The 26847-nt window shown below is 38.5% G+C and overlaps 1 protein-coding gene across 4 annotated transcripts in view; it reads left to right on the forward strand.

The window, feature by feature from the left end:
- Positions 1–26847, forward strand: part of LOC107267526 (complexin) — a 163073-nt gene that overhangs the window by 126113 nt on the left and 10113 nt on the right. For all 4 annotated transcript variants that reach the window (XM_015739362.2, XM_025084854.1, XM_015739363.2 and 1 more), the window contains one exon: positions 16717–16880. In XM_015739362.2, the coding sequence (XP_015594848.1) occupies positions 16717–16880 (164 nt within the window). The remainder of the gene's footprint in view (positions 1–16716; positions 16881–26847) is intronic.

Genomic DNA, 26847 nt, shown 5'->3' on the forward strand with positions numbered 1-26847 from the left:
CTGACCATCCTTCGTTGTGGCATTGCTTGCACCAGGTGCATCTATGGCTATATGTATATATTTTGTATATACACCTACCACGTAGTTCAGAGGTACACGATGTGCCAGGTAGACCAGGCGTGATGCTCAACGAGCTGTTAGCGTGCATTGTTTGGATACTGAAATCAATAGATTATAACGTCGCATAAATAACTCGTTGACACGGGACCAATATTCATCCTGAGTGTACCACCCGTGACAATCTAGAGCTTGCATCCCCTATGTACTACAAATCACTGGACGGTTTTAGGGGCGGACGTTTGGAGATTATTATTTATTATATTTATGTTCGATATTAGCCTCGCTATTGGGGTATCTTAGGCTTTTTATTAAGGGTTGTAGAGTATTCGGAAAATTAAAATTCGCTGAGAAAAGATCGTCCTGAAAAAGAGAAAAGAGATTTGGCATTGGATAAGGGGATCGGTCGGGAGAACTTTTATAGGGCTGGGATTAATGTACGTATTAGTTACTAACCTAAAGTGTAAAAGGGCTAAGCGAGCCCTCTTTTTTTTGGCTTACTCGGCAAAATCAGTCACGCTCGGCAATCCTTTGTGTCAGACCCCCAGCTGATTGGGGCAGGTTACTACAGTACGTTGTCGTCTGTAACGCAGGTAAAGGGTGATAAGGGGTACCGTAACGTCTACGTGTGGCATTCCAAGCGCGGTAACGTTCCTGCAACCCCTTGAGATAAATAGGGCTTGTTTATAATAAGGGTTAGTCCACGCTCGGCCCATCTGTTCAAAAGCCCCGAAAACCTACCCCTCGTTATCTGTACTCGGCCAGTGGTCAAACTCACACCACTCTGTAGCGGGCTTCCATTCTCTGGCGAAGTTCACTTTGATAATCCAAATTTATACGTTGGCCGTAGTGGCATTATCGCTTACACAATTTGTCGGCCGACTACCCCTATACCACCCACAAATGCGTTCACATACGTGACGATCCTTTATCCATCGATATTGCGTATCTATAGGTACGTATTTTTGGGGTTTGAAAGTCACCTAAATTCATCCAGGCTGCGTAATTCCAAACTTGAATTAATTGGGGCGAACTTCCAAATACTGAATTAAAGTTGAGGGTGTGTTTTACTCAATTTAGCCAGATTCGTTTCCGAGGGTCATTCATTGCTTGAAGGGAACAGGGACCGAGAATTGAATTTCCATTATGATTTATGCATATTGATTTGTATGAATATCGAAGCAAAATAAAATGACTGCTGTAAGCCTGTGTGTTTACATATTTTACTCAATTACTTAACAGGCATATAGTATATTGTAGTAAACGTTTTGTACGTCAATTATTTTCAATTTGGCGCCCTTACTCTTGATTGGTCATTAAAGATCTTCGGATAAACCAAGAAAATTATTATATAAAATAGCTGCATCCTTAGTCTATACTATATACTGTACTCAATTGTGTACTCGTTTTATTGCTATTGATGGGAATTATATTGTGTGACGGAACTTCGCAGGTTTGATAGAATAGTTTCACGTAATAAATAACACATCCAATTGCCAGGCTCGTAACACCTTGTTGTGTCGATAAAAGTATACTAGTTGCAATTTTTCGTATAATCAAATTCTGGATAAGGTGAAGTATCATACTTAACAAGCGTAACAAGGAGTTGAATTAATGTGGTCCTAAGCATTGGAGGTACAATATGAATGATGAATAAAATACGTACAAGGAAAAGTAAGATAAATTATCCCACAAATGTCTGTTCTGTGGTACATAAATATGTACTCATAGTACAGGACCTCCCAGAAAAGCAATTCATATACAAAATTCTATACGCGTAATAAATTATTTCATTCGAGATACTCACTGGAATAAATCATATTATAATTTTGCAAATGGGCAAATAAAGTTTTTTATTACAAATTCATTTTATCCAATCACAATACTCTTTCCTATACTCAATGAGTTCTTGATCAGTGATAAATTAATCGATTATCAATATGTTTGGTATCATTTGTATTCTACGACAGAATCGTATAAGGCGAACAATAAGGGGTTGCTCCATTCTATAAAATTTGACATACATACATATATGTGTAAATTTGTCGATCGACGAGTTACAAGACCTTTCTGATACATATCAGCGACTACCAGGACACTTGATGACCTCCAGGATCATAAAGCCGCACTCACACCGAATTTTCCAAAAAAATTGTTATGCTAGACAGTCGGAGTTGCGACTCAGAAAAGTTTCGTTAGGTTATATTAGGTTAGGAATTCAATGCTGTGATGTACCAAGGTAGTAGTTTTTTTTTTTTAACACATCGGCTGGCCGTTGCGAATGCCGCACGTCCTGGAAGTACAAATAACGCAAAGTGCGATTGACGCAATTCTATGTCTATACAAGATTAATACGATAGTAAAAATATCATTTAAAATACACGGAGCGTTACCTACTTTTTTTTTGGAGGATAAAGAAATTTACATTTTATGAAAGAAAAAAAAGTTTAGTATCATTTAAAAAAAACTGACTAAATAGCAAAAAATCTAAGTTCTTCAAAAATACCAAATATAGAAATTTGTATATAGTTTCGTATCTGGTTGCGTTTATATACAGAGGGATATATAGGTCATCAGTCAGTGAAGGCGAAAAAAAGCCAATGAAAAAAGAAATAAAGAAAATATGGAAAAACAGTGACGTTCGAGAAAAAATGAGATAATAAATGAATCATGGAGCCCCGAAATACGAAGAAAATAAAGGTCGCTTTCAAAGTCTCGAAATAAATGAAATCCGCTCGATTTAAACTCGCCAAGTGGTTCAGACATTTGTACGACTGTAAAAGTTGCAACTAAAATACATCGTTCTCCTTCTACTTGACATGCATCCTATTATTAACGCACGTATCCAGATAGAAACGTAGAGCAAATATACGTGAAATACAATTTTAAAAATGCACACGCGATACGATCGACGACAAAGCGACAGCAGCGCCACACTGTGGTCGATACTGTCTTTAAGTAATAATTACCATAAACGAACCGTACTAATTAGTCTACATTTCCAATATAGGTCACGCCACGCGCGACCACTCGCGGACCCATTTGGAACTAATTAATGTTCGATGAGCACAATAAGCTTCGCCATTTCGATGTCGACGTCGATATGTATTTTGCTCGAATACTTGTGCTCCACGCATACAGTATACTATAAAAGCTTATGGTACTTGCATACTCAGTATACACGATATATATAAAGAGTATACAGTGACGCTACACGAATCGGAATTAATTTTATTCTCCCAATGACAATCGTGAATTATTGACAGTCGCTAGTCAAAGTGCGGTTTGCATGTAACGAATCCAACCAATTAATCATCGCGCCACTGGGAATCAGCCCTAAAGTTCCCCTTAGGCCAATGCGAAATCCAGCCCTGCTCAGCCAGGAGTGTCTAGCGATTCACCAAGAGATTTGCAAATTTACGATATTACCTCGACGAGCACGTTAATTTATGACGAAGGTTCTCCATACATAGCTCACGTTACTCCCAAAGATCGAATCTCTTAATTGAGCTTGCGGACACGCGACTTTTGTGAGCTTTTAATGAAATTGATTGGTCCATAAAAGACGTTAATTTTATAAATGCGCTAAGTACGGTTCTACGGATAGTACGTTTTGTTCTGTAAACATGCTCTTTTTATTTTAGCATTTCTTTTAACACTGCGTCTGATACTCCGTCACGCAACAAATAACGTGGCTGAAATTTAACGAGCTATCCGGAAGCTCTACCTCTTGAATTCGAAAGCAGATTTTAAGGATCGATCTTGGTGGTATGCAAGCTTGGGTCACGTGTGGCTGAAATGAACTGCTGAGGTTTCTCGAAGTTATGTGTCGAAAAAAATAGAACTTTTACGTGCCACGGTTGCCCTACTTCTGCTTCGAACCGGTAGAGCTTTAACGTTGAATGCTCCGAGCTATAGGATAAAGAATGACCTGTTTTTCTTTTTCTCTTTGTGCTTTCTCAAGCTCCCTTTTTTTTTTTAATTGGAGGCCTGAAAAAAATCTTCAAGATCCTCTTACACGTGTAAACAGAAGCTTTCGCATATGTCTATCCTTAACACAGCTTTCTTTGTTTTCCGATTTTCAATTAGTTTGTCCTTTTTTCTTGTCTATCGTATACTCTTATTCTTCTTTCTTCGTCTTACGGTGTCTCAGCGAATTTTAGCAACTCAACGTGACGTAAGTCACGATTGATACTCGAGGCCGAGTATTTTTTTGGGCGCGAAATACGAAACCCCGCTGAAAGCTTTTTGTATCCTTTGAATCGACCAATACGCGAATCGCTGATAAAAGTAAAAGGAGAGGACAATGGAAGATGCTGCAATGATTTTTATCTTTACTAAAGGTATCCATAGGAGTTTCCGTGTCTCTTTCATACTCTGAAAATATTGCCTCGGCTTTGGCTTTTACTACTCACGCAACGAGAAAAGCTCTGGGCAGTGGTCCGAGCGAGAGCTTTCGTGCTTGTAAGTTTTTGCGTGTTTTTTTGTCTGCATTAAATACAATACAGTCAAGCTAAAAATAAGGATAAACAATTGTGTTCCTTTTTTCTACCTAAGAGTCTTCCTCGATATAGTCTACTTCTGTTTCTTCCTTTCACGCAACCATCGTCAGACCCTTTACAGCCTTCTATGTATAGCTACTATAAATAACGATTCTTCAGAAAAAAAATTTCAATCCGCGCACACACGAAACCTCCTTGTCACGAACTAAAGCGATCGGTCTGTGTCACCGTGGTCCTACGAGTTATCGCGCGTGCTTTTCCAACGCGTCATGACGTCTCAGGCGGGAATTGACAACAATTCCAGAAATCCGTACAAATAATAATTCGAAAGCTCAATCGGTTAGATTCAGATTTACACAGCTATAGCTTGATATGAAAAAGCGGTCGTTGTCTCTCCCAGTACATACAACACTGTCTAAAGTAATACCTGAAAGACAACAGAAATCGTAGTAGACCAATGAGAATAGCTAGATTAGTATGAAAATCAGCAATAAAATCTACCAGAATTAACAATACCGCTAGATGTCGCAAGATGATGGCTAAATAAATATTCAGCGTGACTTACCAGCAATTTCTTTTTTTGAAAATTAAGTCATACAGAGATAAACAATTTATATTAATATCACCATCAAAATGGTCCCGCAGGGGTTTCCACCCTTGGGAAAATAACAATCTTCCTCGCATAATAAACCTTAGTTTTAGAATGTGAGAAAGCATCAAAGGTCTTTACCTATAAGTCTTTATTTATAGTTCCTTTGACGCTCTTTAACACATAGCACATACAGGGAACCAAGTGCAACAACAAAGCCTTCATCTCTCCCGATAATGGAATTGCAAAGGACCCTACTAGAGATCAGAGTTTCAATCCGAGCTGAACGCATTGATTAGTTGTAGCTATAGCCTATAGGCAACCCACTCCTGGTAACGTTGTTATCACTGGTATCAAGTCAGGGATACCATTTTCTGTATATCTGTCAGTAAGGTCTCGGTTAGGACCAAGACGAGCTTTAATCTCTTATGCCACGGCTTAAAAAGATTGTACCTAACAGTTTGACGACAGTTCTGGGACAAGGGTTGTAAATGAGGATGATTCGAGATCCCGTCACGCGCTATGGGTTAATACGTACCACGTGTCCGGCACCCTCAAATTTAGCCCTTTCGTAATTGCCCGGCTTATCGCGATTTGGATAGAGAAGTCTGCCGGGGTTGTAATACGATATCGGGGTGGTCGATTGATGCTATGCTAAACCGGGGTAGAATAGAAGCGGAGGGTGCTCCAAGGAAAAGTCCTTGTACGTTTCTTGCGACCGAAATTTATTGTCCAAGAGTGGAAAGGAATATCCAAGCACGGCAGGGTCTAGTTAATAAGATTGATGTGCTGCAATAGGGGTGAAGGGGTTGGAATCTACCCTCTTACTCCCGACTCAATGTCTGTTTGCATTAACATCGGACGACGGTGCCAATGTATTATGCATGAGAACAAAAACTCTAGACAATTTGTTCTTGCCTGGTGGCGTCGAGATCTTTGGTATTTTTTTTCATTCCGACCTATCACAGATTTCTCTTTCTATTTGATCTCTTCTTCTATTTCTTCTCTCGGCTCTTCTTCCTATTACTCCGTATCGGTAGCAGTGACCCACATCGATTCTCATCCAGGCTAATTTCCAAATGGCTTCAGTGCCACGTAATCGCACCAATTTGGGATTTTGTTTTCAGTCAGCTATTTTTATATCCTATCTCGTGGCAGTAGATAAACCGCTTTTATAGTCGGACGTACGAGAAATTGTTTTTTTTTTTAAACGTACCTTATCGTGGAACGCTGAAATTAATTTATTGGATAAATTTTGTTATTAATGATTTCTGTCTTGATTTTTTTTAATTGACGTTTAGGCAAATTTTATTTCTTGGGACTGCAGTGAAACTCGATGCGGCAATCGCGTGCACTCAACTCACGCATAGGTAGCGTCAAGATTCAAGTAAAAATCAATTAACTCTCAAGGCTCTGATTTTGTTAACCTAGAAATACTGGTTTTCCATTTAAAACGTTGACGACGCTGAAGGAGGTGCTGCTAATTAACTGCACTTCCTGCTGGTTTCCCTGTTGGAGGTTTAATCTGTATATAAGTACCATGCGAATAAAGCACTGATGCAATTAACAGTTTTTTAATTGTTCTTAATGCTTTGCAAAGAGTCCATTCAAATGGTACGAGTTCTGTTAACGAAGGAACGTTGCTTATCGATCTAGTTAACTCTCTGACAAAATATATTATGAATACACGAAAGCTCGAATGTGTCACTTCCAATCGAACCTTTAAATATTCAGTTGAAACATCTGTCTTGTAAACGAATTTCATTTTAATAATAAACGAACGGTTTTTTATTTTATTACGTAAAAATTACATAGATATATACGTAATGCAAAGTTAAAGAGAGAAATATGTGACTACGTAGTATATATGTATATATATCCAGAGCATATTTCGGTATACATGCGGAATACCGAATGGATAAACAGAACGACGATAATGGCATTGTAAAAATTCTATTGTTCAAATATAATGGGGACACTCGTAGCCGAAATAATGAAGGCAGTTTCCATCCAGCAATAATCTGGGTCCATTTGGCGTCGAGATCGCAGCCGCAGATGGAATGGAATATCCATTCGCCGTTATATACAGAGATGATTGAGATACTTGAATCCTTCGGAGAAGAAGGGAGGCTGTAGATGGTAAATGGTAGTGGAGCGAAGGAGAGAGAGGAAATGAGGAAGGAATTTGAGGATGAAGACGTAAAAAAAATTAGAGCTTTCGTGCAAACTCGCAGAAAAGTTCCTGGACCAAAAGTTCGAACGCGATAATACTGCGCCAGAAGCGGACCATGCAGAATCGCAAGCTCGAATGTGTCCGGATAAACTCTGGATCAGATAGAGAGTGTCTGCGCTTATCCGTGCGTAGGAGAATTTATGTGTAGAAAAAAAGCACGCGGTTGAATTTTCCCTCGCGGGAAGGCTTACCTGTTATAAAAATTTAAAGAAAAAGGATGTGCGAAGCTGAGCTTTTATCCCCCTCGTGTTTGTCTGTTTTTTTTTTTCAAGTTTTTTCTCATCCAAAACCCTTCAGGCTACGCGCCTTCAAACTCCCTGAGCTTTTTTATTATACGTGGATACGAAGCATATGACTTTCCGGTATTCGTGAAGCGCGCTTCAAAACGCTTGCTTGCTGGCTAGATAAAAGTTTGAGCTTTCACAATCCACGAGACAGCGAAAATTCCTGCCTTTTGTACTACCCGTATCCCCAATGCGTTACGCGATGCAAATTGTCGCGTGCATACAACAATGGGAGTGTTTAATTTTACTTTTAATCCACCCTCAGGACTCTTCGTTGCGAATATTTGTTAGGTAATTGTGCAACAATTGTTTTTTGCATTTCTGAAATAAACCCAATTAAAATTCTCTAGACAGACTGGGCTAGCTTTCGTGCGAGAGAATCGTGCAAAGCTCAAATAGTCAGTGTTCACGGGATACGTCCTCGTTATCCTCAAGGAATTCGGAACTCTCTGTGTTTCCGATGCAACTCCATCATTCCGTAAAAGTTTCCAAGGAAGGTCTCTGATGGAATTCGCGATTCCGTGTAACATAACCGCAAGAATTTACTCCACCCCGTGTAACATGGACCAGATATCCAGCAACACAGAATTCGAGTTTCGAATCGAGTGCAGCGGCTGTATAACAACCCTTAACGAATTGCATTGCAGTTGCCTCTATAGTTGCTACACAATAGCTGCAGTTATATAGGACTTGCGCGGAATCCGGCCGCCGCCACCATTTATCACCGTGGCCATTTTCTACCAAGAGAAAAAGATTAGATCTGCATTTTAACTGGACTTTTTAGACGTAACCGCATCCCTACTGATTGGACCGGAAGAGAGGATACCGTATTTTACCAGCAGACAATCTGTGAACCAATCACTACCCCGGATAGTGCACCTGACGGCAAAACAAGTTACCACGAATTCGCCTGCAGGAGATCTCATCTCTCTATCTGGAGCCCAAAATAGATTCGACCCGATAAATCTATTTGGAATCTAATGCAGCACCTGTTAAATCTGACCGGCACCATCGGATTAACTGATATCTCCAATTCCGCGCGATACTGAGCTTCTAACCGGATGATAGAAATCCATGAGACCGGAAGCCCCTTCTGTGCGGTGACTAACCAGCGCATTTTTCAGGACGAAATTACTTCGAACATTGATACAGCATCCGGATGACGACGTAACAGATGTTAGAAAAGTGCATAGAAAATATTTCGAATTTCAAATAGACTCAAGTGTCACGTAAGTTATCACTTGGCAATCTATATTAGATTAAAAATGCATTCGATTTTATGCATAAAAACATATGTCAAAATAAACTGCACTTCTTGCAGTATTAATACTACCGCTTAATCCCTTTATCTTATTCGCAGACTGTAAAGGGTTAAAAGCTTAGAGGATGCATTCGATTGAATTGCATCTATTGATATACCGGAAGTGAATTTCTTCGGATAATACTGATAAGAGAGTGCAACGAATGGCCTAAATCCTTAACTGTTTATTTGATCGGCATTGCGGTTTTAGAGAGGTAGCTATCTAGATAGCGAGATATATACATATATATAAGCATCGATTTATCGTCTATAAAAGCGAAATCGTTAAACCTTAAATGCTAGCGGAGGGCGTGGAACATTTACTGCCAGGTGGCCATATAAGCGGACGCGTGGAAGTTCAATCGCATTTGTCACTTCCTGTCTGATACACTCGCACCCATTATTCGTTTGTTTATCGTGAAAAAGGTTCCTCTGAAAATTTAATGTATTTTTCCAGTCGCGCAGCTGCATCGCATGTCTCGAAGTGCAGCAAGACTTTAAACGAGACAACGTTTTTATACTCATTTCCTGTACGTTTCCTCTGCACTGCACCGAATCAAATATATCTATACATATATGTTCAACTCCATAAGCTGTAATACCATACGTATTATGTATTATGTTACAGTTCATATAATGTATTAATATAATCATACTATAGTCATATTCATTATTTGGAGATAGTAGCCAAACTTTTTTTTTTATCAATTAAAAGTCACCAAGGGGTTCAAGTAGGGATCGTATTTTCTATTATACAAAAGTAATGCACGTATTATAAAGGAGTCTGCATTTATATTAAAAGACATTAAACAAGTATATATGTATATAGTATAACAAGTATAAGCATCAGATTCTTATACTCATCAGCTTCTATTCAGTATCTATATTTGCTACAGTAAGTACTCACAGATTCAACTTCCAGTGAAGTTTTGCTCTCTTGAACTTCGTGACTGATAACAATAGTATCCCTCCCTCTCTCTCTCTCACACACACACAGCATACAGCCAATAATTTACTCCGTCTATATATCCTTTTTTCTCTCGTTAAACCCTTCTCTGTTATTTTCCCATTATAATTATTCATTCGATTTCTGTCGTGGCGAACACTTCCTCTTGCTGTCTTCTCGTATACTCGTTCTCAGTCTTTTCATATTCCAAAGTGACGTAAGTAAAGCTTCTCTCTCTCTCTCTCTCTCACTCCCTATCTACCTTGAAAAGTTTTCCCGGCGTTCCATGAGATCTCCAACAATGAGACTCCGTTAGAAAAGTTCCCACGACGAGGTTAAGGGAACACTTAAAGCCAACGCAGTAATGAACGTACCTTAGCCATACCTCTTGCATACCCTGATAGCGAAAACTTCCAACTGGTTTTAGGAATAATTTAAGAGAAGAGGGAGAGAGAATTCCCGAAGAAATTATACACGATTAAGAGCCGTGAAACGATGATCGACAAAGTGCTAATGAGAACAAGGACAGAGCTTTAACGAAATAATTACAAACTTCATTCGCGTTGACTTGAAAGATACGTTCGTGCAAAATATGGCAAATGTGCCTTTTGCATGTTGCTACTAATCAAACGGACAGAAATCAAGATCGACTAATAATATCTCGAATTTCAATGTGCATAAATAACAGACAAGTATCGTAGGCCAATCAATCGTAATAGTTTCCAGGAGTTATCGATACTTTTTTTCCATCTCTTACCCTAAGTAAAAATATCGTTTGCACTTATGTACATGTACACCATATATTACGTATTATGGTATAACATGTATTCATTCTTTTTATCCAGCTGCAAACAACTCCTGTTAGACTTCTGTTCTCGAGCACCATTTCTTTCTTTCCCCTTTACCCGGACACAGTCAGCTACCCTCATATTTATTTACAGTCTGGTGAATATACAGTCTGGGGTGACGTTGAAAGCCATTTGCAACAAAACATTAACTACGTCGAGTCCTTCCACTCGGACTGGTAATTTTACCACAGTTGATTATTTTTTCTCGTTTTTTTTTTTTTTTTTTTTTTTTTTTTTTTTTTTTTTTTTTTTTTTTTCTAATACGTCAGATCTTATCCACACTTCCCTGAATGATATTGATAAGAGTTGATTAATTCTGTATCGAAGACAAATCAACTGACAATTTGTCCTATGGTTAGAAATAATCGCGTGTCGACAACCATCTGGTGGTTAACTACCCCTTTAACCTCTTTCTACTCCTACCCACGCCAAGGTTAACCTATAAATTAACGGTCACACTGCACGAACTGCTTTTTATGGATATTTCATCGAGTTCTTAACTATCGGTTAACTTATCAACTTCCCAACGAATTAATCTAGGTTGAATGTCTCATTGAGAAATTGAACGTTTCTTATCAACATTTGTCGATGCCATTGTTGTAAAATTCTTTAATTAATTATATTTACTTCAAATTATTGGAACTTTATAAATTCATTTGCTCGATCAATTCAATAGGATATTGATGTTATATAAATGACGGCTGTCTATAGTTCGCGCTTGTCAGACGCGTCGGTAAAGAAATCTACGACTAAGATTAAATATACATATGACAATATCTATTTATGAAACTTACAGTTGCCCCAATCGAATTTTTATCGCATTATTCGTAAGTTCGATAACGCGAGTAGTATCGTCCTTAACGTTGTACTACATTCTTACAAACGTGTTACGTTTACTTTAGAAGTTAAAAAAAAAATATGAAAAGACGCCAAAAGTAGCATCAAACTTTTAACAACTCTTTCCATTTACCAATGTTCTTATTAAAAAACTCGTCTCCTGCGACGGTAACCACTCTGTTTATCCAACCACGGCATGTCGAGTGAGCGGAGACGGCGGGAATAAAAAACGAGGTAGACAAAAACGGGAGGAATGTGAAATGGCAAAGAAAAATAAAAAGACAAAATTGAAAAACAAAAGCCACCAGTCCCATAGTTGGGGTGGCTCTTGGCCCTCTTATCGTGTACATCCGTTGTTTACGGCTTTTGCTTTTCGAGTTTTAACGACTTTATTTTTCTGGCATGGTAGAAAAATTGTCGTTTCCTATACATATATATTTACACCATATACATAAATATATGCACATAACCATGTACAATATATACTATACATACAGGAAGCCGACGTAACCAACCATACCGAAACCGCTTATGTCAGTTCCTTTGTTCTAAAATCAAACTTACCCTTCCTAACGGAGGAATCACCCTTCATCCCTCTGCCGCCTCTATCAAAGTGTCAGGGACGTTGCGCATAATAGGAAGAAGGACAGTGATGTATTGTATTCTCGATGAGTTGGTTCAACTAGTTATCTCTCCTTTTCAAGAGAAGTTAATGTATCGGGATGGAACAATTAAACTCGCTATGACATTTCATTCCGTATGTGCAGCTATGTGTCGTTTCAATTAATATAGCATAGTGGACCACGTGATTAGCTATAATTAGAAATACCTATGAATCTCCCTTATTAAACGGTACCAGCACTGCAATGGATAAATGCACGAACATTTTGATCACTGTGTATATTAATATTCGAATGCCCTTCCGCGCAGCGACAGGGCAATGAAAATCATTAAAATTTTCGAGATAACCAGATTTCAAGGATTTCATTTTAGGCCAAAATTCTACGGATAGGTTAAACTGGCTAATAAACCCGTAACGAATTCCGAAACTTCGCTAATGCCTATGAAAGCTTTCAAATTGTTCTTAATCCGCAAACAATGTACTTTCGAGTGGATATCACTTAACGGAATAGCATTAGGGCGAGAGAGTGTAGAGGGAGAGAATTTACTATTCCGAAGGACTCAAATTGGTAGGGAATAGAAATGGGGTGGTGGGACGAAGAAAGGAACTTGAATTAGAGAGGGTTGGGACCATTTAAGTAAATTATCGGATCATCCCCTAATTCTATATTAATTTATGTCGTCTTATTATTCTTTTATTGTCATCCCTCGCAACCCTTGCTACTACGTGTCCTCGTACCTTCTGTAGAATTTGCACTGAGCCTCCCTCTGACCTTCGCAACACCTATTGACGCCCTTGGAGATTCGCTACTGCTCACTGCGACGACACAGACCGGTGTCAGGACCCTTTCAAATATTTAAACTTCTGTGATAATACATGGCAGCGGTACGATCGCCATGAACGATTTTACGAGAGACGAGGGTGCTGCCACCTGACAGATTTTAAACGAAGCCTCAGACAAGCTTCGCATATTTTCCTATACTTTATCCCATCACGTTACGCGGTTCCTTCCTATAATGAATATTATTTTTTTTCTTTTATGATCTCGTTTTTTTTTTCTTGTAAAGGCTGCTCGACCTCGGATTTTCTAGCCTCATTTTTTTTCCAAAGAAGATATACGTCAGTTTCTGGAAATAGAAAAAAGTCTCTCGTAGCACGGAACAAAAAGTTGCGTCTACGTTGACGTTTTTCGTTGGCATATAATTTATAGGGGAGATACGCGCGAGGATCATTTCAATTAGTCGCTCGCGGAATTATTGCGGAAAAATGTTGAATTCAACGATGCTGACGGAGACGGCTTAACTTCCGTAAACTCAATTCTGTGCCAATTTCGTAATGCAGAGCGCCTCGCGTTTTTATTGAAACAGAACGAAAGCTCCCTTTCGTATATATTCCGTTTTGAAGAATTTCGTATATTCCGTTCTGTAGAATATAGGACGGTATGTTTACGTAAACGATTAGCCATTTATCTGGAATTTTTATTAGTATTGAGAAAAAAATGGAATGACAAGAATTTCAAGACTGATAAAAAGTTGCTTTGAAATTCGTTAACGCTCGTGGTATTGGTACGATAAGTAAACCCTCCCTAGTCGAACGGACGGATGCACGGTACGTAGCGAAGCGAAGAAAGCAATAAAGAGGAAGAAATTGAATGACAAAAAAAATGAAAATCACGAGCCGTTGAACAGCCGCAAACTCAATTGCTCGTCTGATTAATAATTCCAGCTGTGCCCCAGTTGCTCCAGCTTCTTTGTATCGGTCCCGAGAGCAGCCAACTCTTCTGCTTCCTAACGGTTGATTAGGCGTATTTTGCGCATGGTTCCCCTTCTTTTTATTCCCTCTTGAACATCCCCCCCCCCCATTATTATGCATTTCTCTTCCCTCCCGAGCCATCTTGTTAGGCGAACTTGTCAGGCAAAAAGGAACGAACGTGACGACGAGTCCTTTATAATATTTGTAGAGAGAAAATTCAGCTATATTTTCAAAATTCAAAATAGCAGAAAACAATGCCAAAACAAAGACGAAAAATATATTTTTCATATTGCAATGATATTATGTCTATGACGCATATATTCAAATATATCATTAACACGGGCAAAGTACATGCATTTCGAATATATACATTTTACTGGTTCTCCTATATATGCTGTACACAAAAAAAAATAAAATTACAAAAAATATATTTCTCCTGTACGTCGAACATATAACTTTTCCTTATTCGTGCACGAGTATCGTTGCAGTGCACTTGGTTGCCGTAGAACAAATGAATGAAAAATACGAGATTCGAATAACCCGCGCTTTCCATTCGAAATATTTGAATAAAGGCTGGTATTAAAAACTAGAAAAAAAAAACAGTCACAATCATTAAAATTACTTGGGAATTTTGCAAACCTGCTTCCTACTCGCTTGCCTCTGCTTTCATTTCCCGTAATGATGTGCGCCTTTCGCGACACGAGGCAAAACTCTGCCTCTGGCAGTAAGGCACCAACGTGAACCTCAACGTCAACGCCACGAGCACCAACAGCAGTACATACGTAGCAAACACCTATGTGCCACTTGGCCTACATGCCAAGAAGCATTTACATTCTTTGGCAGCTTCCACCAGGGGATGAAACTTTTTCGTCGTAGAGTACCCGATGGAAAATTTTCTGCGACACACTTGTAGAAAAAAAAAATATTCTTCGTAGCTCCCGGCTTTCTAAATTCTACTACGTTGCATGGTGCTATCACAACGTACGTTTTGGCATATGCCCCATAGGTAAATCATATATATAGTGTTAAAACAGTCCCAGCATGTGCATACAATGTATCCAGCAAATACACAGGGTGGTAGAAAACATTGGACTAAGAAAGACAAGCTTAGCAAAACCCGGTGTGATAAACAGAGAGAGATTGAAGGTATAGAAAGTCGTATGGGAAGGCACGCGTTGAATCTGTATGAGACTTCAAAGTACTTCGTTCACAATAACTTGCGCAGTAAACAATCAGACGACAACCTTAGAGCAGGGATCATGCTTGCAGTAGATACGTACACAGTAAGACAGACAAGAGTCGTATTAATTTCTCCATAGCCGGCAGGCATGGGAAAATTATTTTCTCGTCGAGAACAGAGAGGATACGTGCTCTCGTCTTCTTTATCTTCTTTTTTTCACGTCGTCTTCAACGTATCCAATATTAGCTGCTCCCAGGTAGCGCGCTTGACAGAGAAGAGGAAAGTGTTACCTGGGATATTATACGATTCGCAGGATCCTTTGAAGTAAATTTCGCAGTAGAAATTCTCCCGGGACTACGACGATAATACGAGAGACGCATATGAAATATGAGGTAGCAGGATGTAAATATTTTCGTGGATTCCTGGACCAGACTGGATTCCCATGATTGATCTTTGGATAAATTCGTTACAAGAAAAAAGTTATTCCCATAAAAATTATACTATGCAAAAGTATCGAGTGTGCAAAACGAAGTGAAATATGCAAACTTAAAAGTTTCGTGATAAGACAAAGCAAGTCGATGTAGCGCACGCGTTACTCGTTACCTGTTATAAATATAGACTTGGTCAAGTATGCATGGCCGGAAGTTGGTTGTTAGAGAACGGCGTGAGAAAATTCTCCGCAAACCTGCTTAATCTTTTACCAAAACTAATAAAACTTCGTAAAGCTCGAACGGAGTAAGACCAACCAACCCCCCTTCTGGTGAGTGACCGAGGGAGAAAGTAAAAGAAAAAAAAAGTATGGACGGCGACAATTTCTTTTTTCCCCCCCAGAAAGGCCGTAATGGCAGTCACTCGCCGATAACCTTTGTAAGTAAAATGCTTACATGGAAATGGCTGAAAGGCGAACCTACTACGTCCAGGTATGACTGCGTCAGCAGGATCGAATGTCGATCGATAATCGATGTTCGGTACTCCTAATAGACTGGCGCTCATTTTTTTCCCCTCCAAGTTACCAACCCCTGCCAAATTCCGATTAAGATTCCCGATGAGCGGTACAATTTGCAGGTCATCGAGGAAACGACCTCTGGGGTTGTTAATGTTGAGCAAGGTCATTACTAGGTCAATCCTCCGGGAGAAGGAAAAGGGAGTGACGTCTATTAACGACATAGCGAAGGGGCTGACGAAATTGGCGAGTAGATAGGCCAGATAGTACAGGTGATGAATATAACAAGGGTCCATTATTTTGGATTCTCTTGTCACTTGCGCTGCTCCTCACGTCCCTTTACACAACCCCTCTATATGATACATATAAGATGCACCACCGACGTTACTGGATATAAAGTGCAAAGTGCATCGACACACGAGCAACCAAAGTGCATTCCTATATCCCTGAGCCAGTTTCGCGAAATTCTTGCAAACTTTGCAAAATTTCTGTCGACGAGTATAACCTCACCTGACACCCATGATTCGTCACTGCAGCCTTAGAATATTTGTAATTCGAATAAGAAAATACCGGTGATTAATTACCAAACTAATTTATTAATTGGCTGACTCCTTGATTGACAGGCGCGGTAGGTAGCGACGGCGGTGATGAAGATGATAAGGAGAAGGAAGAGGAGGCAGAGAGGGAGAGGCAGGAGGCCATCAGAGAAGCCGAGGAGAGACGGAAGGAGAAGCATCGCAAAATGGAAGAGGAGAGGGAGAAGATGCGGCAAGAGATCAGAGATAAGGTTAGTCCAATCACGGGATCTCATTAGTATGCTATCGTTCACCTATGTACGGTAAATGTGATATTGAAAAAAAAAGGTACCATAATTAACATCAAACTCAATGTTAAGAATGTCAACCCTCATCATGGAAGATATTTTTGAAGGCGACTGTGTCGTGCGTCGTGAAATCTTAATGGGGTCTGCTAATTGATGTAATTGAATTACAATGAGATTTCGAGTGTCCAAACGATTAGGACTGATGTACAATGTCACGTACCGCTAATAAGGCACCGTCGGCTAGTTTATTCTTGGTCGTCACGCCATTCGGTAGCTCAAGCAGAAGTGAAAAAAAGGACCAGATCCCTATCGTCGTCTAAAACAACCCCCGAGTGACCTCCTGGCGAACAGTATAGCTGTATATCTCTATAAACGTAACACTTATCTCCTTGGAGCACCCTGTGCGCGAGGCTATCGAGTGGCCCAGTTAGGGGTGCATAATAGCCACGTGCTATTGGATTAGCCCATTTTTCACTGAAATCCTACTTTTTTTTTTAATTTTACATTTTTCAACCCCTTCTCGATCCACCCTCCATCCCCTATTCTTATAAACATTATAATTGACTTGTCGTTAAAGTAAAATCATTGATCCAACGTATTTACATAATTCATATAATTATCAATGCGAAGCTGTCCAATACGTAACACGTATATATCGTATAGAGATTGTTGTGACAATTAACGTCACGTGAGTTAAAATATATGCAGGCGACGTCGGGACTCCTCGTATATATTTTCATTCAACCGTCCATGTAATTGAAGCTTAAAATATCCAAGCTGCTTTATATGTTCAAAGCTATACGGAACGCGTACCTGCCGTCTCATAAAGCCGATATCGTGTTCCAGGTAGGGTTAGGTTACTGGTCACGAACAAATATGCTAATCTCTGTACATAAATAAAGATTTAGATTAGAATTCGGCCAATTATACCAGCGGCTCACGTTCTCTGAGAGGACACGATAAGAGGTTACTAGGGTGCTTATATAATAACTAATAAAGAATCGAAAATAAACGAATTATTACGTAACGTTTATAACAGACGTACCTATATACAATTCGAAATCATTTTTTATATTCATTCCACATATGCCATAAGATCGGGGAAAAAGTATAGCGTAATATAAGATATGCATAAATAACAGGGAAAAAATTTCGCAACTACGTATGCTTACGTACAAAGTATGTACGTTCAGGAAATCTAGCTCGATCTGCATATTGCTTGTAAAAATTGAAAAAGCAAATCCTACCTGTCGGCTGCACATATAGTCCAGTCCTTTCGGTACTGAAGGTACAATGCGCCTTTATAAAATACTCAGAGCCAATGTGAAGAGTCATGGGAAGCGAAATAGAGAAAAAGACAGAGAGACAAAGAGACATACAGCACCAGTAGAGCATTACCAAAAGGAAACTCAACCCGGAGAAAACACTATGTGGAAGCCAGCTGCAAGTACTGCAGTTCGACTGCAGTATTCGCAAGATAATTTCGATTCTGCGTGTGGTGCAGCTACTAATTTACTAGCGTCAGTTGGCGCATTGGCGGTATGCATGTATCTCAATACATACAGTATGTATATGTACATTCCTATAGGTATACACGTCTATTGTGCAGCTATTAGTTATAGTCATTTTCCCTATTATCACTATTGCGAGAGACCTTATGCAAGGATCATGAAAACCGTCACAATCAACTAACATTCAGTTTACCTTATTAACAGAGACGTTTTTCGTTATCGACCCTAGCGGATTCTTAAAGCACTAAGAGCAAAATGCATTAGTTTATTGTAATACTTTATACGTGATATATCTATATACTTGCCGTGTATATACTATAGGTATACACGTGGGTAAACATAAGCGTAGAATTCTTCCTCCTAAGAGTGAACCGCTTAAACTACAAATTCGATTATAAAACGAACGTACAGACACGAATGTCGCGCGCAGACGTCGTCTGCGGAGTTTCCATGCATAAAATAATGCAACAGTTTGTTTTGGACATCTGCATAAGAAATACGAGTGGCATAGCAAACGCTTCTCACTGTATTATGGAAATGACTAGAACACGATACCCGGCTTTCCGTAATGGGACACGTACCGCCGCGAAAATTGCTGTGACACCGATGGGACTTGGAAAGTTTATATTTGCACATAGAAAAATCAATTTTCCATAAACACATGCAAAGAGCGTGTCAAATATATTTTTATAGGACATTATATGAGATTTTCATAACGTTTCTCTTGATATAGGTATTTTTATTCGTGGAGACTTTTTTTTTACTTAACAACGTCACTCGCTTCGGTCGCCTTTGACTCGTGATACCCCGTTTACGAATTCCCATGGGTGGAAACGTGCGTGGGTCTCTGGGTGGACGTACGTCTGTTTACCAGCTGGATGAATTTTACATGGTTTCCTACATACGTTAAATATTCAACTGTGCTCGACTAAACGGAATGAGTATCGTGTTCTGTATTCGTTGCTCTTTTGATCTGTCGTGAAAAATAATTTTTTTTTTTACTTCAAAGTCAATATGGGAAATTGGTATTTCCTAGATGTAACGGTGTAAAGGTTGATATTTATTTAACGAAAAAAAAATTAATTTTTTCACTTTATCCTAGATTAAAAAATATTTTCTTCGTCCCGTGACGCTTTTGAATTTTGGCGCTTTTTATGAACCCTTGTATTTATTCTTTCGCGAACAGTGCGACTATCCTCACTCGTTTTAATTTAAAGTGACGTGTTCGGAAAACTCATGAAATTCTACCGACTGAAGAGCGTTGTTAGTAATTTGGACGTTGAGGCGGACTTCCATCTATTCCAGAACTTTGAAAGCAGCCGTCAGCAATTAGACTCGCGCTTGGCCCAACGGACATGTGGCTCAAGCTAAAATAAATAGGATATTATCAGCATTCGCTTAAAAAACAAACTATCACCAACAAAGTATTTTCTGGCAGGTACGTCAGGTTCTTCTTTTTTCTTTATTCTAATAATATCTGCTGTTTCAATATCAATTAAATTCTCAAACCTTGACGAGTCAGATCGTTAAATGGAGTATATAGATATAGCTATGTTACGTTACGTAAAGGGAGTATGGAATGTAACGTCATCCAAAAAAATATGCATCGGTCACTGATTCGCTCGCTGATTGAAACCATTGTCTAATTTTTTTTATCCAGGTATTTCAGCAGTGGCGCATTAAAAGAGGAGAAATAAAATGTATCGCCAAAATGTTTCGCGGTGAGATAACGTGAAAAGCATTAAATTCAAACGACACCAAAAGTAGCGCAGTGCAATTTTCCATTATTTTAGCCGCTTCTCGTTTGCATTGTGAATTCAATTTGGCAACGTGATTCGCGAATATAAGCAGGTTCAAATTTCCTCGAGATAAATGGCTGCGTTCGCAAAAACCAGTGGCACGCGACACTTTATAATAAATAAATACGCGATTTCAATGAAACTCATGGTAATTTCCCTGACGTGAATGTCACTGTGAATTTACACTCGCTGCAACTGACGTACAGCCCCCTCTATCAAAATGTCCATGAAACGTCCATATAACGTCTATCCATAGAATTTTTAAAAGACATTTGCAAAATTAATCTGACCTGTGAAATGCACTCTTACTTGAAACAAATTTTGTTCACAGTTACGTAGTTACGAATGATATGACTAATAATTATAATTAAAAAAAAAAAATGAAAAATTCTCTATAACCGTATCGCTCACAATTCTCTATTTATAGTCACTAGCCTTTGTTTCATTACTAATGAATTCTGATTGGCTAATAGACCATGCTGATGCTCCAGCTTCGATGTCTCACCTGCATGTTTTTTTAATTCTGAGCTTCCATTTTTAGCATCAAAATTTTTTATACGTACATTATACATATATATACAAGTGCTACGGTGCTATAAATGCAATTTCAAATTAATTGGATTTAGCACTTTTTTCTCCTGAAAGCTTGAATTAGTTATTTTTCTGCACCATATACAATTCATACTACCCACGCGTATTTCGTTTGATATGAGTATTAAGCGAGAATTAACAAAATAAAAATTCCAGTCTGAAACTTGAAATGGGTATTATTGGAAAAATGAAGGAAAAAGGGACTGAATAACGGAAAACGTGGTTTTCCCATCAATGACATAAACGATATGGGCGGGTGCGATTTCATTTGGAAAATTCCATTGCGCAGAGAGGAAAATGGTGAAAAACAAAAATAATAAAAGAAAGGGTAGAAAAAATGCAGACGCACTGGTACCCAACAACTCCGTACCTACTATTATCAATCCCACGGTATTATTCTGCCGTACTACAGTTAACACGCTTGACATGACCCAGATGAGAACGAGTGCTCTTCTGGAGAATATAGGAGAGGAAAAAGAAGAGAAGAACCAAATAACGTCACTTCTGATGTCACACCAAACAATGGAGCCTTATGTACTATCACATGCGCAATACACGTACGCAGATATGTATGTCGGTACTCGTATGTCAGTTTGACTGATAGTATTCGAGTGATAAAGTGAAGGCGTAAAATTTGAAATAGGACTTTCGGAACGGCTGATATGAAAATATTGATGAGAGTCTGAATGAGAACAAAATTAATAGCTACGTGGGGGAAGCAAAATGCGAAACTGTGGAAAATCTGTGAAAAATTGCACATTAGACGAATAGATGCTACTGATGAGACGTAACAACTCATTTTAAGTTGGTCTTGGACTTTGCAATTATTTGTACCAGTTTCTGGATAAATCAGTCACCCTTATTTATGGGGTGGTTATGACGAGAGGGGAAAGAGAACTAGAGGTAACGAGAATTTTCTACAGTTTACGTCAAACTCTGTTTCGCCCTTACTGGTTGAGAAGTTTGTTAGTCGCAGGGAAAAATGAGAGAGAGAGTGTGTCAGAGAGAAAGAAAGAGACAGAATCTCAACATCCAACGTTTATCATGACTATTTTACGTATTTATGCTAAAATTTAAGTGATACTTAAGACTTAAACTTTTCACTTATAGCAGCTGGGTTTTCAATCTGACTGATTCTACTCTGAGAAAGTTCTTCAAATTTTCTCTCTCTCTCTCTCTCTCTCTCTCTCTCTCTCTCTCTCTCTCTCTATCTATCTATCTATCTCGCCCACACACTTTTCGCTTCGTCTTTAAGCAGTCTTTATAAATTCTCAATTAATTAGGTAATTATATTGTGACTTTATGGGATCGGAAGCTTTTATTAGAAACTGTGAAGTTGGTGCATAAATTCAAAATTTCTGTATTCTTAAATAAATTTTGTAGTTATTTTTTCTTAGTGCCGTATCACTCTGGATAGATGTAATATGTCAATTGTTCTCTATCGCTATCTCACTCTTTGCAATTAACAGGTCCAGTCAGGCTGGATATGAAAAAAAAAGACAATAAAAAAATACAAGAGTATTTACAATCTGGCGTTTACCAACAGCACGAAACAAAGCAGCTTACGAATAGTTTACGCGTAATGGCGAATGCCGGAAAATCAATGGGTCAATATAACTGCAGTTCACGCATTAGTTAGTTCAGAATGGGAGCGTATGATTCCATGAAAATGCTGATACAGCATTTGATTTCGATATTCGTGATCCCTAACGAAATGTAGATAGCAGTTGATATTCCCAAGATGGACAGAATAAAACCGTCTATTGAATTCTGTCTGCGTTAGTGATTTGAAAGAGCGGCTTCATCTCTTCGTAGAAAAACAGAAACGTAAAAAATAAATTTTTCATATCATCAACTTCATATCGTGAAACTGTTCAAAAACTATGAAAAATTGTATTATTTCACTACGTTTATAACGTTTGTCACTCTTACGCATGCGTCTCTGAAAAAATCCGCTAGGTGGCAGCAACGTATACCGCATACAATTGTCATTGAATAGAATTTCCGATTACTCGACAAATAACTGGAAATTTAATTCGTTCAAATTTTTACGTCCGCAGTTCCGCTTCGATGTGAATTTCATCTCTGAGCACGTACCTATTTACATATATATTTGCTCCAAAATATACTGTATAAATATACAGGGTATATCGCATAATACGCGATAGGTAGATATAACGAAAATATAACTTTCTTCGCGGTTATAAACGAGCTTTTTTCCAACGTTGTTCCAGAATTCTTACATTCATTTCCTTTTTTCCTCTTTTTCTCATTTCTACTCACCACCCTTCATGTTCTCACTCGTTATTACATCAACGCACAAAGCCTACCGAACAGGAACATGTGGTTTATGCATATAATAAAAACCAAAAAAAAAAAACATTCAAATTGCCCACCTACGTACTACGCATTGTCGTATATATCAAGAAATCTTATTTGAAAAATTGAATAATCAAATCAAACAAGTAATCACCCCCAACCAATACGTCTCATCCATCTTTATCCTGAAAAATCTCAATTAAAATCATTAATTCAGACATATCCCTCATAAAGGAAAAAAATTCAGCCTTTTCTTCCGTGCTATTCGCTCCTTAAAATCGACGAAACCGTATATACCCATTACTCACGTATATTTCCTGACTAAAATATCTTTGCATAACATTAAGCCTATTTCACACGGAACTGTTATACATTAACCAAGAAATATTATCCCTCGTAAAACCCTACGCAGTTGTATTTCGTATACAGGATAGGATCAAGGACAGTCAGTCAGTTGAAGTTGGGTTAAGTGTCAGCTAACTAGGAAGGGTTAGATCCATTGCAGAGATATGATAGGAATGACCAAAGACGTTATATATAAAGGAAAAAATCAGATACTCCAATTTGACATCTAAAAAGCCAAAGGAATTAGTACGAGAACATTCAGAAAGCGTCTTCATTCAGTTGAAATCCTATGTAAATCAGCCGTCCTTCTTAAGTTTCAATGAAATTTGCAAAGTACTGGCACTTTATGAAGAAACCTCGTTATAACTAAAAGGAAGGACCTCTCTTATTGCCTTAAAAAATGAAGAAATAAAGGGACTCCCATCCACCTCAATATCCCTTAACTCCCTTCGCGAAGACATAATAGATAACGATTACTTAGTTACTCCTGGTATAATGTAAGGGCGAAAAAGAAGCACTTAAGTAACATCTGAAAATAATTATCGCGTTAACCAAAGCATGATCTTTCGAAGTGGAACTTTTAATCAGCGTATGCCGCGCATATGTCTTTACGTACGGGTTTAATATGTCGAGTCAGAAATCACAAGGATGCACTTTGAAGTGCTCGTTACTGAGATAATTAGCAAACGGACACTCCCGTTATCTCTACGCAAATTTCAACAAACTACGAGTAAATCCAGTCTCGAGTGACGTGTCCATACTTTAAAGGTAGGTCTTGTAACTTCCACTGGCTTTAGAGTACGTAAGGTACATATACCTGACATATAGATATGTACGTACACGGTATACCTGACTATGATTCTTGCATTGGAAATGCTCCAGCTCGGCTCGAGATTGCAGCAATTGAAATGGTCGTTGTGGGAAAGTCAACAGGATTTTGCTGAGGCGTCTAGTAGGCGTCGCTCGTCGTATTATCATGCAGATACCCCGGCCTACGTGGTACCACGGTAAATTATCAATTTCCGAGCTCATCAAATTTTCACTCCAAGTTTACGGCAGAAGTCGGAATAGTTAAAAATTTCTTCTTTGAATTTTTGATACTTTTGCTTTTGGTCGGAGACATTAGGTAACAATGGAATAAATTTTCTATGACCAAACTTCGGGCTATGATCGTTTTAAAAATGCACTGCCGGGCCATATTGTTATCTTGGATTTTTGCAATTTTTTTTGTGGGTTCTAGGTAAACACGGGGATAACCTTAATTGACCTCGATAATTAATGAAAAATTTTGCGAAACGCTGCGCTGTTCAAGGGTTTCGATATTCGAAGACAATGGGTCTGGATAAAGAGCGCGTGGTGAAAAACGAAAGGATGAGAGTATTAGTAAAGATGCAATTCTACTTCGGGAATGCGCTATCCATGAGTATTCTGGCTACCAAGGATATATACGTTGTAGATAAAATTATTTGTATATTTCGGGATCGTCTATTTAGATCATCAAATGAATTGACAGTAAAGGAAAATAGAAAGAGAACTACTATTATTGAATGACAGATGAAAAAGCTTGACGGAAACACGAGGGCAAAAAATTCATTTGAATTTTCGTTCTCAATTTCGAACGTGATTTCGGTCTCTCGAAACGAGGTCGACTGTGAAAAGAAAATTAAGGATTCGCGTTCCAGTCGGTCGCATTTATCATTCAACGTGAAAATCGGTCCTCGCGAATATTTACCTCGTAGGGATTTTAGGAGTTTTTCTGCATTTTATCCTTTGAAAAAAAAATGTACTAAAATTTTTTCCCACAAAGATTCTGGTACATTCACTGGGCAATTGAGCTTTTGCGGTTTGAATTATTTTCCTATATACCCAACCGCTATTATGTACTTACATAGAGACAATGGGCTGGGTGGGCGTGTTAAGTAATCCGAAATGGCGATTCGGGTACAGCAACTCATATCGACTGGAATCGAAAGGGAATAGAAAAGTTCGATTGTTATCGATTGAGCTATGTAGGTTATGATGTAATTTTAATGGCTACAGCATATGCCAGAAACAGGCGAGCGCTCGATACGATGCGTTATGTGTTTAGAGCCCTAGCTTCCAACCCTACCGTAACCCCCTTTACCGCCCTTCACTATCCTTAGCCACCCCAATGCCCTCCGACCCCGATTGGAAATCAATCTCCACATTATTTGCATTATTTAATTAACTTTTCTTTCTTCGCACAGCATAGAAAACTTCTTTCAAGACATTGTCCTACGTTCCATTTTCCGAGGTTATAATCTATCAAAAAAATTTTCATTAATAATCGTCAATCCTGTTATTTCTCCAATGAAGTTTTTCAATTAAAAAATTACGAGGAAAAAGGGAAAAGAAAATAGAGCGTAAAATTTTATCAAGTTCTCCAAGTGCCTAACACGATTCCTTTTATCGCACTTAAAAGTACTCTTGAGCGATGTTACAATATTTAAAATTTTAAATATTTTTTCGAAAATTACCAAATTCTTTTATTTTTTTACCATACAGTTGTTCACGTGTTGTTCTTACGCGTGCATCTATTTTATATAGAATATTTACGTCCTGTACATCATCCCTCAGTGATGCCTTCCTGACAATTTCAATATTATTTTTCCCATCTATGTCGAGCGACTAGTTTCAGAGCGATAGCCGACCGAAATACAAACCGATCGCACAAAATAATTTCCCACTTGGCAAGTCATTCGCAAAATGCATTTGCAAAGTCGTACCCATATTTTAATTTTTTTATTCACTTACCGAATCGTCATCACTTCTGGGTGAGCATGCAATGTACAGAATCAAAGGATATAAGGGTCTATGAACTGTAATCGATAAATATTCAATTTTCGTGGTGTACAGCAAAATTCAGAAAACGTACCTGCTAGGGGTCTTCGGATATAACATCGCAGCAAATATATAATATTGCTATATTCAATACGCGGATCGTTTTGTGTTTCAATGAAAAATCGATCTGCAACTAGGCAGTTGACATAAATGTAAAAAATAATATTAAAACTGTCAGAAAGCCAGTTTACAGTTATGACCGATCGCCACTATCAAGTACGTATTTCAAATTCCCCATAGAAAACCTCTACTTTACGACCATGAGGGATGATACAACTTTTAAGAGAATTACATAAATTTCTCTAGAAGATCCAAGCATCTATTGCTATCGCTTTCAAGTTTCTACTGTTACTCGCATCAGACCGATTTTGTGTATAGAATATATTTTATGCCGTAAGATTCACAGGTATACGATACGGTACACCGTCTACGACTTTACCGCCACTTTCCCTTATATACGTCTCACTTTATTTTCCTTCACTTCGGCGCCCATTCACGGCTATC

This window comes from Cephus cinctus, unplaced genomic scaffold (genome assembly GCF_000341935.2).
Source record: "Cephus cinctus unplaced genomic scaffold, Ccin1 Ccin1_scaffold0407, whole genome shotgun sequence".
In the NCBI taxonomy this organism is placed as follows: Eukaryota; Metazoa; Arthropoda; class Insecta; order Hymenoptera; family Cephidae; genus Cephus; species Cephus cinctus.